The sequence below is a fragment of the Erythrolamprus reginae genome, chromosome 7 (assembly GCF_031021105.1).
Source record: "Erythrolamprus reginae isolate rEryReg1 chromosome 7, rEryReg1.hap1, whole genome shotgun sequence".
NCBI classification, from domain to species: Eukaryota; Metazoa; Chordata; class Lepidosauria; order Squamata; family Dipsadidae; genus Erythrolamprus; species Erythrolamprus reginae.
Genome location: NC_091956.1, coordinates 76,049,826 through 76,073,172, shown reverse-complemented (window position 1 = coordinate 76,073,172; position 23,347 = coordinate 76,049,826). Strand labels below are relative to the sequence as shown.

Below are 23,347 nucleotides of genomic sequence, written 5' to 3'. Positions count from 1 at the left end.
ACCAGTGGCAAAGAACTGGTGGGATCATAAGCCTGAAAAAGTGGCCGAAAATGAGCAAGCAAAACTACTGTGGGACTTCCGACTTCAGACTGACCGAATTCTGAAGCATAACACACCAGACATTGTGATCGTGGAGAAAAAGAAAGTATGGATCATCGACATCGCAATCCCAGGAGACAGCAGAATTGAGTAGAAGCAGCTAGAGAAATTAGTGAAATACGAAGATCTAAAAATCGAGCTGCAACGACTCTGGCATAAGCCAGTGAAAGTGGTCCCAGTGGTACTTGGCACGCTGGGCGCAGTACCAAAGGATCTCAGCAGACATTTGAAAACCATCGGAATTGACAAAATCTCCATCTGTCAATTGCAAAAGGCCGCTTTACTGGGATCGGCAAACATAATTCGCCGCTACATCACGCAGTCCTAGGTGCTTGGGAAGCGCCCGACTGGTGATGAAATACGAAATCCAGCATAGTGATCTCGTTTGCTGTGTTGTACTGACATAATAATAAATTTATTAGATTTGTATGCCGCCCCTCTCCGAAGACTCAGAAGGAATACAGCAACTATAAATTCAAGCTAGAGCTTTTAAAACTTTTTTAATATGCCTTGATGTTAGATTTATCCTTTGTTTAGAATAGATTATCCCTGACAGTCAGGTGGGTCAGTATTTGGAGGTCCCAAATAATATTTAGAGGTCCCAAATAACATTAGCCACCCTGAGTCCTTCGGGATTGGACAACATAGAAGTCAAATAAACCAACCAAGCAAGCAAGCAAGCAAGCAAGCAAGCAAGCAAGCAAGCAAGCAAGCAAGCAAGCAAGCAAGCAACCAAGCAACCAAGCAACCAACCAATAAATGAATTTAAATAAATTTAAAATCAATATATAGTGGTTATCAATGTAATACTTTTGCCACGCAAAGGCATTCATATGTGAGTGAGGTTCACCTACAACAGATTTGATTGACTGTATTTATATTCTGCCTTCTCAGCAGGAATTTAAGGCAGGATACATGATTCTCCCCAGTTCTATTTTATCCTCCCAACTCTTCCATGAGAAATAATTTAATTATTTTTTTCATCTATAAATACATGTATAAATATATGTATAAAGTCATGTATAAATATAGCTTTCAGCTATAAATACTTCCTTTTTTTAATCTTGCAGATGTTGATGAATGCCTTCTTAACAGAGAACAGTGCAATCAGAGTTGGTTCAGATGTATCAATACAGAAGGAAGCTACTTCTGTGAATGTCTTTTGGGTTATGCTGAAGATGGACTTCATTGTTCTGGTGAGTTATTAGGATAAAAGATGTACCTCTGGGCATTCTGAATAATTTCTCCATCACATTTAGAGGGGTTTTTATGTCAAGCTTCTAGACCTGTCACGGGGAATCTATGTCATGCGTACCACAGGTGGCCCACAGAGCCATATCTGAGGAAACACGAGCGTTGCCCTATGTCAGCTCCAGCATGTAAGTATACACTGGCCAACTCGCCTTAAACAAGATCTAAGCATTGCCCACAAGATCATATGCTGCAACGTCCTGCCTGTCAGCGACTACTTCAGCTTCAACCACAACAACACAAGAACACACAACAGATTTAAACTTAATATTAAGCGCTATAAACTTGACTGTAAAAAATATGACTTCAGTAACCGAGTTGTCGAAGCGTGGAACTCATTACCGGATTCAATAGTGTCAACCCCTAACCCCCAACACTTCTCCCTTAGACTCTCCACGATTGACCTCTCCAGGTTCCTAAGAGGCCAGTAAGGGGCGTATATAAGTGCACTAGTGTGCCTTTCGTCCCCTGTCCAATTGTCTTTCCTTTATCTCATATATCATATATATTTTCTTCCTTTCATATATCTTCTCCTCTATTTTTACATATTATCTTTATATATATTATTTCATGTCTATTCTCTTCCATATGTATTGTGTATTGCAGTGTTTTTCAACCAGTGTGCCGTGGCACACTAGTGTGCCGTGAGGCATGGTCAGGTGGGCCATGAAGCTCAGCTTCCGAGACCAGAAGCTAAGCTTCATTCTTCGTGCCTCCTTTTTCACGCCTTCCTTCTTCACAGCAGATGAGCTTTGGGGCCCAGCAGGAGAGCGCCGGCAGCAGTGGCATCGGACAGTAGCTGGGGGCGGCGGCTGTGAGTGGGAGCTCCAGGTTGGAGGCACTGGCACCGCACCGCCCAGCTGGAGCTTCCCTGGCGGGGGCAGCAACACATCTCCTTTGGGGCCCAGAAGGAGAGCACCGGCAGTGGGAGGGCGCTAGCAGCAGCGGCACCGGGCAGTAGCCGGGGGATGGCAGCGGCAAACAAGAGCTCCAGCTGGAGTTTCACTGTCGGGGGCAGCGGCAAGTGTCCTTTGAAAGAGAGAGAGAGAGAGAGAAAGAAAGAGAGAGAGAGAAAGAAAGCAAGAGAGAGAAAAAGAGAGAGAAAAAAAAGAGAGAGAGAGATAGCAAGAGAGACAGAGAAAGAGAGAGAAAGAGAGAAAGCAAGCAAGAGAGAGAGGGCAAGAGAGGGGGGAAGGAGGAAGAGAGAAAGAGAGCAAAAAAGAGAGGAAGGAAGGAAGAGGGAAAGAAAGAGGGATGGAGAGAGAAAGAGGAAGGAAGGGAGAGGGAGGGAGGGAGAAACAGAGCGAAAGGGAGGAAGAATGATATTTTGTTCAAACCTCTTTTTACCCCACACCCCCATGTTCCCCAGGATTTTGAAAATGTGAATAATGGTTGGAAAAAAAAGGTTGGGAAACAGTGGTGTATTGGACAAAGAATAAATAAATAAATAAATAAAATTTCGGTGATTTTCGCTGATATTTTTGCTTCCATGCATATGCAGAAGCAAAAAAATCGAGAAAAATCACCGAAATCTTGCTCATGCAAGCATCTTCACACAAGAGTTGGCTTCGGGTGCATACGCAGAAGCCAAATCTCATGTGTGTGTGTGGAGGGGGTGCGTACCAGCCAGGACCACGCAGTTGTGTATGGATCCCGGAATTTACTACCACTCTATCGAGTGGCCTGCACCGGGAACAGTCCATCCCTAAATAAATTATATTCCCTTGTTAAAAAGTTTTAAATACTTGCTGACTCTAGACTTCGAAACTCTGTAAGGTTGCTAGCATTATTTATCCCCTCCTCCCAGGCTCTCTGCATTCTAGGTGGTGTTTAACATCATCGGTTCATCAATATGCAAAGCCTCTAGATGTCAGGAGACGTGTTCGTCTTTTTCTGTTATTTGGCAGCGTTAATGGAATGAATAACCCAATAGAGATTTATTGGAAATCACTACTCTGCCTATAAGCGAAAGCGAGTATCGAGTCAGTCATAATACTCATCAAATAATTTTATGTTTGTTAATAGTCATGAGGCTCGAGTTGCTGACATTTCCAATCAGGGTTCATTGAAAACGATGTTCATAATCAGATTCCCTGATCCGCATAGCTAGAACGCAAAGGCTGACATTAAATCATAAGTTGACTGTCTCTAAGAATACTTCCTGGAGATACAAAGGCAGCAATTTTTAGCACTTTGTCAATTATACCAAACTGGGCCAATTCTGATGCAGATACATGTTTTTGCAAATTGGCAATTAGGCTTTACAAAGGCACATTCCTTTCACTGACATCTCCATTTAAATTCCTCCTTTCTTATTCTTGCTTACTGCATCAATATAGCCCGATCTGTTGTTTTGCTGAAATAACAATTCAGGAGGAAAACCTTGGTTCATAACTATTAGCTTGATAGTTACAAGTGTTGCATCTTCTGGGAGACCAGTTGAAGTCCTTTTGCAGTTATTTATTTATTTATTTATTTTGTCCAATCCACAATGAGGGTTTTAGTGGGTATATATATATACCAGGGTGATCCGACATAAAAAACATATATATATATATATGACACTCAAAATATTACATGGGGCAAAACCCGAACTCAGAACAATCTACATACATATACCGGTGAAAATCTACGAAAACAAATATATATATATTTATATATTCCATATTTACAGCAACACGAAGCTTAAAACTTCAGCCTGATGATGGTGAATGTGATTTCACCGAAACGTCGCACAGACACTCAAAATATTACACGGGGCAAAACCCAAACTCAGAACAATCTATATATACATATATATTAATATATATATATATATATATATATATATATAGATAGATAGATAGATAGATAGATAGATAGATAGATAGAGATAGAGATAGAGATAGAGAGATAGAGAGATAGAGAGATAGAGAGATAGATAGATATAGATATAGATATAGAGATAGAGATAGAGATAGAGATAGATAGATAGATAGATAGATAGATAGATAGATATAGATATAGATATAGATATATACACATAGTAAAATACATGATGAAGATTATAGAGGAGATACTCATAGTAAAATATATCTATGAAAGAATAGAAAAGAAGATTTAGTAATAGAACATATCAATGAAAGAATAGAAGAAGAGATATAGGAATAGAAGAAAGTATAGGAGATATAGGAGAGCAATAGGACAGGGGACGGAAGGCACTCTAGTGCACTTGTACTCGCCCTTACTGACCTCTTAGGAATCTGGATAGGGCAACCATAGATAATCTAAGGGTAAAGTGTTGGGGGTTTGGGGATGACACTACGGAGTCCGGTAATGAGTTCCACGCTTTGACAACTCGGTTACTGAAGTCATTTTTTTTCCAGTCAAGTTTGGAGCGGTTAATATTAAGTTTAAATCTGTTGTGTGCTCTTGTGTTGTTGTGGTTGAAGCTGAAGTAGTCGCCGATAGTTTTAAAAGTGGGAGAACCTGCTCACAAATCAAATTATTCAAATTTGGCCCCGAAACTTAAACACATTAATCCACCTTTCTTCTATATTGTTTCAGAATCTGTCATCGCGCCTTCTGTTATAACCAGGGATGACTCTACATTATCTGAAAAAGAAGGTACTGTGGACTGCTCACCATCCTACTGTTTCCATGAGGGAGTTTGCATTTATTTTGCAGATTTGCAGACTTTTGCATGCAAGTAAGTAGTGAACTCCAATGTATTTCTATAATTATTAATTCGATTAGTGTCCAGTGAAATAACAGATAGGTTAAATAGTGTTGCTAGATGTGAAAAACATGTATTTTATTTATATCCCATGCATAATCTTTCATTTTCACAATGATAATCTTGTAAATAATAATCCTTTTTTAAAAATAATTTTTTATTTATAAGACTATATACAAAAAAACATAACAACATATAAACATCAATAGACAATATACAATAACAACGGAAAATACATTTAAAAGGTTGGGCGGGTGAACGGCAGATCTATGATAATAAGTTGTGCTATGAATATTCTCAATATCCCGATATAGTATAGTTAGATAACTACATTGTATATAAATAAGAGATAAAGTTGAGTAGCAGAAATAGCAGAAAAATTATAAATAGATAGGTTGGTTTTCGTATATATCTTTTTTCAATCTTTTACTAAAATAAAATAAACACCAGACTGTTATTTCTGTATACATACAATTACAATTGTTAATCAATCAGATTTTGTTTTTAATTTAATAATCCTGAGTCGCTTCAAGAAGGGCGGCATAGAAATCAAAGAAAGAAAGAAAGAAAGAAAGAAGGAAGGAAGGAAGGAAAGAAAGAAAGAAAGAAAGAAAGAAAGAAAGAAAGAAAGAAAGAAATTTGGGATGGGAGAAAATGTCTGATCCTAATTTACCCAGTGAGCTCTGTCATCAAGAAAGGAGCTAAGTTTTCACTAACCTAGTTTTGAGCATTTGGCCCAAGTACTTACAAATCTAAAACAAATGGGGATATAATGTTTGGATGAGGTATAGAAATATTTATTTCCCTTTATCTCACAAGGTCCATGTGTGTATCAACTCTAGCATTGGTATTTTTACACTAAACATGGGGCTTTTTAAAAAAAGTCAAGATGTCTGCCACAATGCTGCAATCTAAGCTCGGTTTGTTTTTTATGTGCGTTACATAAATATAAAATCAAGGTGGAACTTCAGTTACACAATTGTGGCTGCAAACTTAGTTATTCTGACTCTATCCTCTTCAGATATTTATTTTATTTGTTTGTTTATTTGTCTAATACACCATACATATAGAAGAGAATAGACATGAGGTAATATATATATAAAGAAAAATATAAAATATAGGAGAAGATATATGAAAGGAAGAAAATATATATGATCTATGAGATAAAGGAAAGACAATTGGACAAGGGACGAAAGGCACACTAGTGCACTTATGTACGCCCTTACTGACTTCTAAGGAACCTGGAGAGGTCAATCGTGGATAGTCTAAGGGAGAAATGTTGGGGGTTAGGGGTTGACACAATTGAGTCTGGTAATGAGTTCCACGCTTCGACAACTCGATTGTTAAAGTCATATTTTTTACAGTCAAGTTTGTAGCGGTTAATATTAAATTTGAATCTGTTGCGTGCTCTTGTGTGGTTGCGGTTGAAGCTGAAGTAGTCATTGACCGGTAGGACGTTGCAGCATATGATCTTGTGGGCAATACTTAAATCGTGTTTTAGGCGTCGTAGTTCTAAGCTTTCAAGACCAAGGATTGTTAGTCTATTTTCGTAGGGTATTCTGTTTCGAGTGGAGGAGCGAAGGGTGAAATATTTTTGGACGTTTTCAAGGGTGTTGATGTCCGAGATGTGGTATGGGTTCCAGACAGATATCTCTGACTGGAACCCATGCAGGAAGGTATGAAAAGGATTTTATGCTGCAGAACTCTCCTGCAGTCTTCTTGTAGATATTCTCATTCCACTTGAGAATATCCAAAGATGGACCTTTGTAGAACATGCTCAGTATACTATTCCAATTAAGATATTCCATATCTTGTTCTTAGGGGCCGAATATCTATAACCTGAGTTTGGCTTCAATGTTATTTTATATTTATTGTTCTTGTGTACAGTGTTACATTAGGTGGCAGTATTTCATCATTCATGAATACAAAGATTTCATTTCATCACCAAATTGAAACATAGAAGACTGACGGCAGAAAAAGACCTCATGGTCCATCTAGTCTGCCCTTATACTATTTCCTGTATTTCATCTTACAATGGATATATGTTTATCCCAGGCATGCTTACATTCAGTTACTGTGGATTTACCAACCACCTTTGCTGGAAGTTTGTTCCAATTTTCAAGACATATCAAAAGGCTTTATAACTTCCTTTAAAAATAAACATGCTTGTTATACTAAGGAAAGCAAGTAGGATGCTTGGCTGCATAGCTAGAGGTATAACAAGCAGGAAGAGGGAGATTGTGATCCTGCTATATAGAGCGCTGGTGAGACCACATTTGGAATACTGTGTTCAGTTCTGGAGACCTCACCTACAAAAAGATATTGACAAAATTGAACGGGTCCAAACGGGCTACAAGAATGGTGGAAGGTCTTAAGCATAAAACGTATCAGGAAAGACTTAATGAACGCAATCTGTATAGTCTGGAGGTCAGAAGGAAAAGGAGGGACATGATCGAAACATTTAAATATGTTAAAGGGTTAAATAAGGTCCAGGAAGGAAGTGTTTTTAATAGGAAAGTGAACACAAGAACAAGGGGACACAATCTGAAGTTAGTTGGGGAAAAGATCAAAAGCAACATGAGAAAATATTATTTTACTGAAAGAGTAGTAGATCCTTGGAACAAACTTCCAGCAGACGTGGTGGATAAATCCACAGTAACTGAATTTAAACATGCCTGGGATAAACATATATCCATCCTAAGATAAAATACAGAAAATAGTATAAGGGCAGACTAGATGGACCCTGAGGTCTTTTTCTGCCGTCAGACTTCTATGTTTCTATGTTTCTTTACTAAGCTTGTATGGATTCACACTATTATAGTTAAAATATATATTATTACTTATTTAACAGTCCAGATCTCTATTTGACAGAGGAGCTCTGCGTAGAGATGGGTCTGCAGAATTCAGTAAAAATAAGAATTGCCTTTTTATTTATCATGGGATCTGTACACAGGGAAATTCAGAATAAAGTTAGATTCAGGGAAGGCCCTACAGAGGAGGAAGAAAAAAAATATTACTTTCAATCATTTACTATTTGTCTTCTAGTTCCCAAGTAAGCAAAGCTAACATTGTAAAATGTAGACCTGTCGACTAGAGTGAAAATAAAGCAAACATTAAAGCTCTCATTCATTTATATATTTTTAGAAGCCATGTCCTTCTAGTGCTCAGTTTGATGCCTCCCTTATGTCACGGGCTACATCTCCCATAATTTCCATTTTTTGCTGATTGCAACATGGAAACTGTAATCTAAATATAACTGGAGGTAGCAGATTAAGAAGGGAAAAGTATTATAGCCAAACTTAATCTGCGTGTCTGCAAATACACAGATCACAGTTCCCAGAATTCCTACAGTGGCTATTGTGAAAATTCTGGGGTCCAAGCTAAGGAACGTTGAGGTGCTGCAAAGTCCCTGAGGGGAACGATGTCTCAGAGGGACTTAGAGCGCCCTAGCCAAGGGAGGTCACTTACGAACGCCAATCCTAGAAGGAAGACTTGGACACATTTCTCTCTGGGTGATGTGACACAGTATTGAGCTGTGCACTTCCTTTTATTGGGGGAATATGCAAATAGGAATGATTACACGTACATGTCAAGTGATATACAAACATCCAATAATGTAACTCTAAAACATGACACAACTTCTGAGTCCTTCCTATCTCCATATGGCACGTAACCAATTTCTCTCATGGCCAATTTCCTGGGACCTTTTGTTGTTTAACACAGCTATCTCCTGTTTACCACAAAGCAAGGTCTTTTATCACAGCCTTCGTCCTGTTTACCCCAGGCAATGTAAATTGCATCTTTTGATCACACAGTTCTTTTCCTGTTGACACATTCTTGTTATCCGAGGAGAGTTGCTTGAACCATTTTATGGCCAGTCATTTCTTTAGTTTCACCAGAAGTACAGACTTATCTTATGTGACTTTTACATATAGTCTTGTCCTGGCTAAAATGGAATCAGAGTGTGTAAGGCATTTATGCTAGAAGTACAGATATTAATCCTATCCTAACATTATGCTATATCAGTCAGCTACAGCAGTGTTTTTCAACCAGTGTGCCGTGGCACACTAGTGTGCCGTTTGACATGGTCAGGTGTGCCGCGAAGCTCAGAGAGAGAACGAAAGCAAAAGAAAAAGAAAGCAAGAGAGAGAGAGAGAGAGAAAGAAAGCAAGAGAGAGAAAGAGAGAGAGAGAGAAAGAGAACAAGAGAGAGAGAGAAAGCAAGAGAGAGAGAAAGAGAACAAGAGAAAGAAAGCAAGAGAGAGATAAGGAGAGAGAAAGAAAGCAATAAAGAGAGAGGGAGGGGAGGAGAGAGAGAGAAAGACATAGAGGGAGGGAGGGAGGGAGGGAGAGGGAGAAAAAGAGAGCAAAAAAGAGAGGAAGGACGGAAGAGAAAGAAAGAGGGATGGAGAGAGAAAGAAGGAACGGAGAGAAAGAGCAAGGGAGAGAGAAATAGAGCAAAAGGGAGGAAGAGAGAGAGAGATATTTTTTGTCCAAACTTTTTTTAGCCCCCACCCTCCCCCCGATCAATGTGCCCCAGGGTTTCGTAAAGGTAAAAAATGTGCCGCGGCTCAAAAAAGGTTGAAAATCACTGAGCTACAGAACGTAACAGAAAATGTCTTCAAGATCATGCTAGTGACTCACTTAATCCATCATTCTATACTGTGTAATGGTCGGTCAGGTGCATAGAGAAAAGTGTTAAGATATTCATGAACTGGGAGAGTCAATGGTAACAAAGTCAGCCAATGAATAGGTATGGCAATGAATGGCAACTAAGTCAGCCAATGGGAGCTAGCCACTTTTGAGTCTGTGCAGAGAATAGAAACTGAATTTAAGCTTAAAACTGGGCATGGCTCCACTCTCTGCCCGCTCTGCACTCTTTGTGCTTGTCTGCTCTACTGAAATGAAACTAATTCTTGTTTGTGTTTACTTGAAGGAATAATCTTCTAATGGTTTTGTAAATACTGTATATATATATTATATTATGCTTATAAAGAAGTTATTGAATCCAGCTGAATCAGTCACCTGTGTATGCTTCTGGTTTTGATTTTGCAACAAACTCTAATAAAGAGCTATAAAGATGGAAATGGTGATAGCATCCTCCATCGTTATTCTCCAAGCAGATGGCATTTGGAAGTATTGTTGCTTAGGATTTTGATGATAGTAACTGGCCTTCAGAACTAGCAGCCACAGTAGCTGGATACTTTCTTAAAACAATTATAATTTAATTCTCCAAGAAATTTCTATTCTTTCTATTTTTGCAATGCTATGTATTTCCATCAAGCTTTGTTTAGCCTTCAGAGCAAGTTCCTATAGTCTTCTAAACAAGTTGGTTTTCCTTTCTGTATATTTTCACTGCTGCTTTTTCTTATATGGTGACTACAAATCACAATTTGCCACAAAGACTGTACAGTGGTACCTCTACTTACGAACTTAATTCATTCCGTGACCAGGTTCTTAAGTAGAAACGTTTGTAAGAAGAAGCAATTTTTCCCATAGGAATCAATGTAAAAGCAAATAATGTGTGCGATTGGGGAAACCACAGGGAGGGTGGAGGCCCTGTTTCCTGCCAGGAGATTCCTAGAGAGGCCCCACAGAGGCTTCTCCCTGCCTTTTCTGGTAACAGTTTCGGAGGATCTAGTTCGTAAGTGGAAAATGGTTCTTGAGAAAAGGCAAAAAAATCTTGAACACCCAGTTCTTATCTAGAAAAGTTCGTAAGTAGAGGCATTCTTAAGTGGAGGTACCACTGTAGACTATCAATCCTAGGTCTTGAAAGCTTAGAACTACGACACCTAAAACACGATCTAAGTATTGCACACAAGATCATATGCTGCAACGTTCTACCTGTCAATGACTACTTCAGCTTCAACCGCAACAACACAAGAGCACGCAACAGATTCAAACTTAATATTAACCACTCCAAACTTGACTGTAAAAAATATGACTTCAGCAACCGAGTTGTCGAAGCGTGGAACTCATTACCTGACTCAGTAGTGTCAACCCCTAACCCCCAAAATATTTCCCTTAGACTATCCACGATTGACCTCTCCAGGTTCCTTAGAGGTAAGTAAGGGGCGTGCATAAGTGCACCGGTGTGCCTTCCATCCCCTGTCCAATTGTCTCTCCTTTATCTCCTTTATCTTTTCTTCCTTTCAAATTTATTCATCTATACTTTTATACTTTTCTTCTATTCTTTTATTTATTTATATTACTACATATCTATTCTCTTCAATGTGTATTATGTATTGGACTAAATAAATAAATAGAATAAATAAATATCATTGAGTGAAATCAGCCACTCCTGATAATTGGCATTGCCTTCTTTGTTGGTTTGCTCATCAACAGCTGTGCAAAAGGCTACCTGGGAGAGCGCTGTCAGTTTAGTGACTTGGAGTGGTGGGAAGAGCAACATGAGCAACATCTTAAGAAACAAAACATCGCAACTGTTGCATTCTTGGCTGTGCTGTTCTTGGTCCTGCTCCTTGGAGTGGCTGCCTTCTACTTCTACAGGTAGACTTTATTTTCCTGTTTCCTGATAATCTATAGCTATGTTGCTTGTGATCCTCATAAATCCTTTCATACATCATAAACTGAACGTAAACTGTTCAGTTGGTAATAATGGTGGGAAATGGGCTGTGGTGGTCTGCCACTTACCTTGCTACCTAAATGGTCCTTGGCAGCTGGCACGGTGCATTCAGTCCTGACACATGTGCAGGTGTGGCCCACACGAGATTTGGCTTCTTTGCAAGCCAAATCTCGTGCGATTTCAGCTATTTTCACTGGTATTTTTGCTTCCGCGCATGCATAGAAGCAAAACCCCGGCAATTTTTGCCAAAATTCTGTCAGTCGTGCCGTCCCTGGGCCATTTCCATACCCGGATGGGGGAAGGAGACCATGACCGGAGAGGAGATTAGGGACAATCTATCTTAGCGGATCTTGGTGGTCATTGTCCCTGGGTTTCTTCCAGCATTTAATCAACAAGATGAGGGAAATACAAGGAAAAAATACAGTGGTACCTCATCATACGAACTTAATGGGTTCCAGGAGGAGGTTCGTAAGGTGAAAAGTGCATAAGACGAAACAATGTTTCCCATAGGAATCAATGTAAAAGCAAATAATGCGTGCAAATCCTTCAGGAAAATCCCAAACTTTATAAGGGAGGCGAACAGAGGGCAGGGAGGAGCAGCTAAAGGGGGCGTGTGGAAGAAGCAAGGCTAGGCTAAAGGGTGAGTGGGAAGGAAGAAAGGCAAGGGGGGCGCCCCTCCCTTTTCTTTCTTCAAAAGACACCCTTTCAGTTCCTTTGCAAGCACGTTGTTCTCTGCAAAAATTTTCCTCCCCCAAGCTGCCCCTCCCTCCTCCCTTTTCTTTCTTCAAAAGACACCGTTTCAGTTCCTTTGCAAGCACGTTGTTCTCTGCAAAATGTTTCCTACTCCAAGCAGCCCCTCCCTTTTCTTTCTTCAAAAAAGGGGGGAAAAAAGAAACCCCTTCATCCCAGCAGCAGCGGCTTGGGTTCATAAGGTGAAACTAGTTTGGAAGAAGAGGCAAAAAAATCTTAAACACCCGGTTTGTATCTCGAAAAGTTTGTTAGAAGAGGCGTTCGTAAGATGAGGTACCACTGTACTTCAGTCGAGAAAACAAGCATTTTTTTTTTAAAAAAAAAGATGGGCAGAGCTCATTTTGAAGAAGCCAATGGCATCTTTTTTCTTAAGTCAATTTATATGAAGTAAAAATACATTAAATGTAGAGTATCCCTGTGCCCTTGTTCCCACCTGCTGAAAAAATAAGCTATGAGGTCTGCAGACCTAATTTCTCAGAAGTTATAGCATCAAAGGCTTTGGCTCAGGGCTCTTAATTGTTAATTAACAAGGCCAAATTTTAATCCCCTGCATTACGTGCCCTGCTTATTCAGCTGTACAATCCCTAGCTACCTCTGTATTTAGTATCTCTGTCTTCTTGGACTTGCACAGCTCATCTTTGTTTGCTGGGAAAATTTAATTTCAGTCAAACTGGTATCTACCAAATTCTTTGCTGAATGGAATAAAATACTTGGGGGTAGGGATGTTCAATTTTTTTCCTTTGAGAACGTGTGGATTTTTTCCCTAATCATGGGTGTTAGACAGCTTCATGTGCCTTGAATTTGGTGGCAAGCAAATAATAGTTGTCTGGATTTTAATATATTATTTGCTCTGTATTAGAATATGTTGTGGTTAGCTCTGGACCAGCTCCTGCCCCAAGGAATGTGCAGGTGGATGTGGGGGAAACATCCACATGCCGCAGGCCTGTTTTGCTCCCGATGGAATCTGCCAACGAAGCCTCCTCTGACCAAGGAAGCGTGAGTGACAGGGAAGAGGGGAGTTTGGCAGACAGCCCAGGAGAAGATCAGTCATCTGTATCATCCCTGGATTCTGAACAAGAATTAATGACACATCCACGCATGCGTAGTGATGCATAGGAGACAACAACTGAAGGATTATTACAAGAGAAAATGAGGCCACCTGTGGTTGGGTGGGGCTGCTGTAATTAGTGCTACAGATAAAAGTGCAACCTGGTGTTTTAGCCTCATGGCAGTTAATCTGATTCATTGTTTCGTCAAGATTGTGTTTTTTGTGCTGTTCAAGATTGTGTGTGAACTCTCTGGACTTTAGAATTGGACTCAATTTCCCAGTTAATGGGTGAGCAATTGGATTGCATTTAACCTGTGCCTTGTGTGTACTAGAAAATCCCTTTGACATTTAAAAAGGGAGCTGTTTCTGTTTTTCTGTTTATAAAAACTTTTGGGTTTTCCTTTTATCGTGTGGTGTGTGTCTTCCTGGACTAATTACCCTGTAATTATGGGAGGTTGAAACACGCCGGCAGAACAGAATAGAAATAAGCATGCTCAGGGTAAATTGAGCATTGATTGTGGTTTATAGGTACCATTTGTAGGTCTTGCTACAGGTGGTAGAAGGTAAAGCTGGTAATTTGTTTATGCCCTCTATTATCCAAAAACATTATGTAAAAATCTTATTTGATCAAATCCACAGTTAGTGCTGAAAGTGAATCTCTATAGACCCATCTGTTTGGTAAAATATGGAAGATTTTGTTTTACAATTCATTTTTTAGTGTTTGTCCCACATGTTGCAAGATTTACTTATCTTTGCACTGGGCTTACTTAATTCTTACCGTTCTTACAATCAGTACATGGTGTGACAAGGGATTTATTTATCAGCTGGCTTGTTACAGAGCGTAACACTGATTATAGTTGAGAGGGTTTGAGTGCCCAATATAATCCAGCTGTATTATGCGCTCAAGGATTACTAGATGCTGGATCTCTCTGCTCTTTGTCCAGTACTTTAACCACTACAGCAGTGTTTCCCAACCTTGGCAACTTGAAGATATTTGGACTTCAACTCCCAGAATTCCCCAGCCAGCATTCGCTGGCTGTGGAATTCTGGGGGTTGAAGTCCAAATATCTTCAAGTTGCCAAGGTTGGGAAACATTGCACTACAGAATGCTCATTGCCACACAAACATGGCTGGTTTGATTATTTCATGATGAAAGATTGAGTTAATTAAAAATACCAGAGATAATTAATTGAAATGGATAATTAACTGATAATATCAAAGTCAGATTTTGGAAAAAAATGAAGGGGGGGAGGAGAAGGAAATATGAAAGATATGTGAATGTTAATCAAAAGATTTTTAAAAATTGTCTTCGTTTGTTGCTTTTTATCATTACTTACCTAATGTTTTATTTGTACAAATTACCACCCTATAATTGTTTGACAAAATAAATAAATAAAATAAATAAATAAAATTGCAGGGAAAAAAGCATGAAAATAGTTATGAAAATTGTTCTGTCGAGCTCTCTGGTAGAATCCTCCCGAAAATTCACAGATACAAATTTCAGACACACACACACGTTTGAAAATTCAAAACAATGTTCTTTATACCGAAAATTCAAATAAACTAAGCACTCTTTTTTTTATAGCAAAGAGCACTCATCTCCAAACAAACTGGTAATTTGTACAAGTCCCTTATCAGTTCTGAGATACTTAGAATACTATTAATAATGATGATGATGGTGATGATAATAATAATAATAATAATATAAAAGCTGTATATAAGATTAAGTGCAATTGCTATTCTATCATATTGCTATTCTATATCACCTACAAAAAGATATTGACAAAATTGAACGGGTCCAAAGACGGGCCACAAGAATGGTGGGAGGTCTTAAGCATAAAACATATCAGGAAAGACTTCATGAACTCCATCTGTATAGTCTGGAGGACAGAAGGAAAAGGGGGGACATGATTCGAAACATTTAAATATGTTAAAGGGTTAAATAAGGTCCAGGAGGGAAGTGTTTTTAATAGGAAAGTGAACACAAGAACAAGGGGACACAATCTGAAGTTAGTTGGGGGAAAGATCAAAAGCACCGTGAGAAAATATTATTTCACTGAAAGAGTAGTAGATCCTTGGAACAAACTTCCAGCAGATGTGGTAACTGAACTTCCAACAAACGTGGTAACTGAATTTAAACATGCCTGGGATAAACATATATCCATCCTAAAATAAAATACAGAAAATAGTATAAGGGCAGACTAGATGGACCATGAGGTCTTTTTCTGCCGTCTGACTTCTATGTTTCTATCATTATTTTATTACTTTTGTTGTTGTTACTGCTGTTTTTTGTTATTTCCCTCATTCATTTCTTTTTTTACCAAATGGTTTCGGACAATGTAACTGTTTATCTTGAAAACAAGTTTTCAATTACATGCTCGGCTGGGTTTATATTACCACTATGAGTAGGCTAACTAGATCAAAATGGAATCACTGATCTAAATCCCCCTTTAACTGGAGTCCAGAAGGCAATATTTGAATTGGGATTGCTATTTCATTTTTACTCATACTCTGCTGTATTTTAAGACGTATTGATTATGGTTTGGAAGCAGGTCAGTAAGAGGCCTTTGCTTCATCCATAAAACATGGACTCATGTTGCTGTTTAAGAAGCTTGCAGATCTAACAAAATACACTCGGAAAAATAAAAATAACATGGCCTTTCAGGGATAAGGCTTATAAAATACAAACAATATCTTCATGTTGCTGCTATAGTCATTTACCAAGAAGTCTTACTAATGGAATCTACAGATAAACAAATAAAGAATATGATGTTTTTCCTTCAGGGTACTGGTCAAAGAGCCATACTGTAGCATGTATAATGTTATTCACAGTCTTGAAGTATTGTATGCCTATTCTATGCCTTGGGGAGATTGTATTGTAAGGGTAGTTCAACAAAACCTAAAGTCTAATTATATATGGATGGTGTCTTAGATTCTATATTATCTAATTATGTAGAGTAGGTATGATATGACTATGGGACTCCCATGTGGACAGGGAGTTTACTACTAGAAAAATGTTAACCTTTGAAAAATGAGATTTTTCTTGAGTGTAATTAGTAGTTATATGTAAAAAGTAACACAATTAATACAATGCAGGTTAGTATCCTAAACACATTATTTAAGCAACTTTATGACACTATGTAAAATGAGCTACTCATTGTTCTGCCGGGCTCTCTGGTAGGAGCCTCCCGAAAATTCAAGGGTACAAATTTCAGACACACACACGTTTGAAAATTCAAAACAATGTTCTTTATCCCAAAATTCAAAATAAACTAAGCACTCTTTTTGTATTTCAAAGAGCACTCGTCCCAAAACAACTGGGTAGTCTGTACAATTTCCCTTAAGCAGTCAATAAATACTTAGCTAGCAGCTGTGAAGAAACTTCACACCCCTTCTTCTTCCAATGAAGTGACACACACACACACACACACACACACACGTTGCTCTGCTTTGTTTTCAAAGGCGTGAAAAATAAACAAGTAAAGTCCAGAAACCAACAACCCAGGATTCCTGACGAACTGTGATCAGATACTCTTCCACAACGGCCAAACTCACATGCTGCTATTTATAGCAGCAGCCCTAATTACTGTAGCTCCACCCAACCACAGGTGGCCTCATTTTCTCTTGTAATAATCCTTTACTTGTTGTCTCCTATGCATCACTCTACGCATGCGTGGATGTGTCATTAATTCTTGTTCAGAATCCAAAGATGATACAGATGATTGATCTCCTCCTGGGCTGTCTGCCAAACTCCCCTCTTCCCTGTCACTCATGCTGCCTTGGTCAGAGGAGGCTTCATCGGCAGATTCCATCGGGAGCAAAACAGGCCTGCGGCATTTGGATGTCTCCCCCACATCCACCTGCACATTCCTTGGGGCAGGAGCTGGTCCAGAGCTAACCAGAACACTCGTATACAATACTTCTCATATCTATTTGGTAATATATTAGCAATAACAACAACAAAAGGGATTCTTCAAATTTAAATTAAGCTGAAATGATGAAAGCTTAGTAGAGGGAAGAGTGGACTTGAATGTGAAAGATTATGTGTTTGGTTTAGTTTTGGAGTGTAAATAAACTTTGCTCAATAGAATTCTTGTCTTTAGATCTATCTGGAGATTGTACTTGAGGATCTAATAAAAGTTAAAACATATCTGGTTTGAAGTCTGTTCATTTTATTGTGGAGGTCAATACTGATTATCCTGAGAAGTTGAAACTTTGGGAAAGTGACTTAGGTAAAGTTAATAAAATAGAAACATAGAAACATAGAAGACTGATGGCAGAAAAAGACCTCATGATCTATCTAGTCTGCCCTTATACTATTTCCTGTATTTTATCTTAGGATGGATATATGTTTATCCCAGGCATGTTTAAATTCAGTGACTGTGGATTTACCAACCACGTCTGCTGGAAGTTTGTTCCAAGGATCTACTACTCTTTCAGTAAAATAATATTTTCTCATGTTGCTTCCCCCAACTAACTTCAGATTGTGTCCCCTTGTTCTTGTGTTCACTTTCCTATTAAAAAATGATTCTCATTGCAGAGAAAACTATCAAGCATCCAAATAAATTGAGACTCAATTGTTGGCGAAGCAATGTGCAAATTTTTATGCTAAGGGTTGCACCTTTGAATGGTGTGCAGTGGTGGGTGCTCCTGGTTTGGTCCAGTTCTTAGATCCGGTAGCATCCCGTGGCAGAAGGTTCCACCCACCCGACCAAGGCGCTTCTGAATCGCGCGCACACGAACCAGCCTGTAAAGGGTTTTAGAACCCACTACTGGTTTTGCATCATAGGTATGCATATCCATTACAAGTATAAAGTGGGAATGAACATAGCAAAAGTAATTTTGAGTTTCCAATCTGAGTTTAAATTAAAATACAATTAATGTGAATAGTGCCATGCTTTTAAACTTGGGGAAAAAATGGTTAGGGATAGACTGGAAAAATATGTGGGTGGTTAGGAGTTGAAAATAACATAGCACATAATAAGTCAATCATTTAATATTTTTCAGCTTCTGACCCATTAGTTAAATTTAAGTGCAACAATCAGGAACCACATACATTCCAAGGATGTGGCAAAGCACACCTGGATGAACAATTTCAGATAGATTAATTGAAATGTAAACAATTTCTGTTGGATAAAAGCCATTGATAATTCATCTGTTTTCTACCCATTGTGAAATAAACAAGTTTCAATTTTCACATCTTTGTAAGCAAAATGGTTGTTAAATACCATATTTTCGGAGTATAAGACACACCTTTTCCCTCCCAAAAAGAGGCTGAGAATCCAGGTGTGTCTTATAGTCTGAATATAGCTTTTTTGAAGTCCCCCCAGCCCTAAATAGGTGCTAACGATCTTCCCAGCTCTTACCTTGCAGGTTCTTTCATTTCACTCTCTGCAAATAATGTTTTCCAAGCCCTAAGTCTTTGCAGGGTTTTTGTCCCAATGCTCTAATTTGCTCCAAATGTTTATTTCCAGCCCTAACCAGATGTTAATGATTTTCCCAGCTCTTACTGGCTTGTAAACTCTTTCCTTGTTTCTTTCTCTAAATAAGATTTTTTAAAGCCCTAACTAGCGGGTAAAATAATATGCTGAAGCTCACCAGATGAATACCTGGTAAGCAGACTCTTTCCCCATTTTTTCCTCCCGCCATACTGTTGTGATTCCGTCTGAGGCCCCTCAGGGAACGGCTGATCCTCTGCCGGCTTCCTGCTCAGAGGGGGAGGATGAGGAACAGGAGGTTCAGGCAGACGGGGAGGAGGAATCTCAGGCTGAGGGAGAGGGAGGACAGCCAGAGTCCCCCGAGAGGGAGCTCTCCCCAGCAAGCAGCCTGGATTCCTTAGATGAAAATGCACAAGCAATAATCGATCTCCGGCAGAGAAGAGCAACACAACGAAGGGGACAATTAGCCAGGTACTTTCAGCACTAAAGAGGCAACAGCTGGGTTTGGGTGTGGTGCTCTCTGGAAAGGCTGAAAAGGCAGACCCACCCTTCCTGGCTTGTGGAGTATTATCTTTGGGAGTCCTGGGACCTGGCTGTGATCTTTGGCGTCTTGGAATTCTGGTTTGTGACTTTGAATACTGAAACCTTGGGGGGGAAAGGTGTGGGTCTTATTCTCTACACTGGTGGGTGTGCCAGCAAGAAGTCTGCTGTATTGTCTGGCCGTCAGGACTCTGCTGTGAAGTCTCATAGCCTGCCTGTTGGGAAGAACAGGTTTTTCTTTGTGTTTATTTTTCAAACTATAACGTGCTTTTGATTTTACCAGCGTTCTGGCTGCTTTTTCCAGTTGGTGTTGAAGTCTGGGGGCACCCAGACAGAACACATACTAAGATACATCTTAAACTCCCATGTGTCTTATACTCCCAAAAATATGGTATATCTGAGAATTGTAGGTGAAGGAAGACTGAATTCAATCTTTCCACATCTCTGGTTCCGTATCAATCTCATTATTCCTACTGTAGCTATGATCAGTAGTATAGCCTCCTCCTCCTTCAGCAGGTATGTATGTTACTGATTTACAATTCCTATAATTGCCATCTAGCAGGTCAGTCCACCTTATAATTTGAGGAATATGTCAATAATAGTTTCACCCTCAAATGTTAAAGATTAGTGTTACACTTCAGAGTAGGGGTATATATGGCAACTCAGCTAACAAAACAAATAGATTCATTCATTCATTCATTCATTCGATTTTTATGCCGCCCTTCTCCTTAGACTCAGGGCGGCTTACAACATGTTAGCAATAGCACTTTTTAACAGAGCCAGCCTATTGCCCCCAGAATCTGGGTCCTCATTTTACCCACCTCGGAAGGATGGAAGGCTGAGTCAACCTTAATCAATAGATGTTTGAACTATATTTTATAACTTTTGTGGTTAGCCCTGGCCCAGCTCCTACCCCAAGGACTGTGGATGTGGGGGAGACATCCACATGCTGCAGGCCTGTTTTGCCCCCCCCGGTGGAATCTGATGATGAAGGCTCCTCTGACCAAGAAGACATGAGTGACAGGGAGGAGGAGAGTGTGGCAGACAGCTCAGAAGGAGAGCAATTATCTAGCTCCTCCTTGGATTCAGAAAAAGAGTTAATGATACAGCCACGCATGCTGAGAGCGATGCATAGGCAGCAACAACTGAGAGATTATTATCAAAGAAAATGAGGCCACCTGTGGTTGGGTGGGGCTGTGGTAATTAGTGAGGCTGCTGTAAATAGCAGCCTGTGGGTTTGGCCATTGTGGAGGATTATCTGATCGTTGTGTTTCATGACTGCTTTACTGACTTTGACTTTTTGTGTGCCGATTTCCCCCCGCTTTGAAACTAAACCAGAGCAAAGCATGTTTCACTTTGTGAAAGAAGAAGGACTGTGAATTGCCTCACAGCTGCAAGCTAAGTATCACAAAACTGATAAGGAACTTGTACAAATTACCAGTTTGTTTGGAGACCAGTGCTCTTTGCTATACCAAAAGAGGGCTTGGTTTAAGTGAATTTTCATTATAAAGAACATTGTTTTGAATTTTCAAACGTGTGTGTGTCTGAAATTTGTACCTGTGAATTTTTGGGAGGAGTCTACCAGAGATCCCGACAGAACAATAACCATAAAATGTATGTCCACGGAGAATTTTATTCCTTGGTTTTTATTTTCTTCCACAGGAGACAACAGAGATTTTCCAAGAAGGAACCCTCTGCAGAAGGCAGAATAGCTTCTAAGATGAGCTGCAAGAGCACTCCTACTCGCCCTCCAAGCGAAGACAGGAAGCTGCCAACTATTAAGTCTTCAGTAATTCTATAGTAACCCCATAGTAATGCAAAACAAAGGAAAGATCAAAGGATTTCAGGGATCTACTTGAGATTATCCATCAAATACTTCAGTTATTAAATATATTAAAGAACCACTGGGAGGGCTATCAAGTATTTTTCTATGGACCCAAACTTCTTCTTAGCTCATTGTTATGTGATCCTCCAAAGTTCACAGCTGCCTGAATGCATTGCAAGCAAGCGACAGTGTTATTGTTAGCAGTTGAAGGGATGCTTCTAAAACAGTTGGAGGGATATTCTAAATTAAAGAATGCCGACATGATGACATGACCGATTCACATTGCAGAGTTGAAAATGAGCTTTGTTTCTTGGAGACCATTGCTGGTGACTCTTCTTTCCGTGTTGAGGGGCCTACCAATGCTTAATCCCATCTCCCGCCATTATGACCAGCTGAACAGTTGGAAGGAAAGCTCAGAATCACAGTCCAAGATTGCAAACTACTTATGACATTTGGCCTGGAGGGAAAATCCTTTTGGATGTATTTGGGCAACCGAAGAGTGAAAGATAAAAATGAGTAACTGGATCTCATGGTCTCATTCATTGTTCTTCAGAGGGACAATTTTATTTCATTGAAAACAATAAATGGAAAAATGCAGAAGTAATCAGCTAACAGAGTTGCGTTTCCTAGTTCCATTTTTTCCTTGTTTACTACAGTGAAAAGTGAAAAACAACAACAACATGTAAACCAGTGGTTGGTTGCTCCTGGTTCAGACTAGTTCTTAGAACCGATAGCAGTGGTGGTGGGAGCATGCGCACAAATTTATAAAGCACCACTGATGTAAACTTCTGAAAAAATAAAGGTGCATTAAAACCACTATTATCTGTTGTGGTTAGCTCTGGCCCAGCTCCTGCCCCAAGGACTGTGGATGTGGGGGAGACATCCACATGCCACAGGTCTGTTTTGCCCCCGGTGGAATCTGCTGATGAAGGCTCCTCTGACCAAGAAGACATGAGTGACAGGGAGGAGGAGAGTGTGGCAGACAGCTCAGAAGGAGATCAATTATCTAGCTCCTCCTTGGATTCAGAACAAGAGTTAATGATACAGCCACGCATGCGGAGAGCGATGCATAGGCAACAACTGAGAGATTTTTATCAAAGAAAATGAGGCCACCTGTGGTTGGGTGGGGCTGTGGTCATTAGTGAGGCTGCTATAAATAGCAGTCTGTGGGTTTGGCCATTGTGGAGGATTATCTGATCGTTGTGTTTCGTGACTGCTTTACTGACTTTGACTTTTTGTGTGCTGATTTCCCCCCGCTTTGAAACTAAACCAGAGGAAAGTGTGTTTCACTTTGTGAAAGAAGAAGGACTGTGAATTGCCTCACAGCTGCAAGCTAAGTATCACAGAACTGATAAGGGACTTGTACAAATTACCAGTTTGGTTGGAGACAAGTGCTCTTTGCTATACAAAAAGAGTGCTTCGTTTATTTACATTTTCGGTATAAAGAACATTATTTTGAATTTTCAAACGTGTGTGTGTCTGAATTTTGTATCTGTGAATTTTTGGGAGGAGTCTACCAGAGAGACTGACAGAACAATTATCCTTCTATTTCAGATTGCTCTAAATAAAGATGTCCTTAGGAGCAGTTGTTGCTACAATTAATCCCAGCATCTAAGGTCATTTTCACTGAGTTTTAATGTTGATTAGATAACTAAATATTGGGCTGAGTTGATTAAAGCAAATCTTATTTAATCTTTAGTAGCATTCATTTCATTGCTTCCCCCTCCCCCATCTCGTGTGAAGCTATATACACAACAATCAGTGGAATCCAAATTTATTTATTTGGTTTATTTCTTGTCGTTCTGTTTTGTTGAAGTAGCTAACAAAATGTAAGTGAAATAAATATTGAAAAATGCAATTAGATAAATGCAAAATCATCTTAAAAATTAAAACTTGGTGAAAGATATGCATCTGTGGAGTTTATCTATCTATCTGCTTATCTATATCTATCTATCTATCTATCTATCTATCTATCTATCTATCTATCTATCTATCTATCTATCTATCTATCTATTAGATTTGTATGCCACCCCTCTCCGCAGACTCAGGGTGGCTCACAACAATAATAAGAAACAATGCATCACAAATCTAATATT

The 23,347-nt window shown here is 39.4% G+C and overlaps 1 protein-coding gene across 1 annotated transcript in view; it reads left to right on the top strand.

The window, feature by feature from the left end:
• Positions 1 to 21,638, top strand: part of EGF (epidermal growth factor) — a 64,841-nt gene extending 43,203 nt beyond the window's left edge. Inside the window, exons 17-20 of the mRNA XM_070756670.1 lie at positions 1,170 to 1,295; positions 4,897 to 5,038; positions 11,410 to 11,574; positions 21,089 to 21,638. Of these exons, the coding sequence (XP_070612771.1) occupies positions 1,170 to 1,295; positions 4,897 to 5,038; positions 11,410 to 11,574; positions 21,089 to 21,227 (572 nt within the window). The 3' untranslated portion in view covers positions 21,228 to 21,638. The remainder of the gene's footprint in view (positions 1 to 1,169; positions 1,296 to 4,896; positions 5,039 to 11,409; positions 11,575 to 21,088) is intronic.
• Positions 21,639 to 23,347: the final 1,709 nt, after the last annotated feature.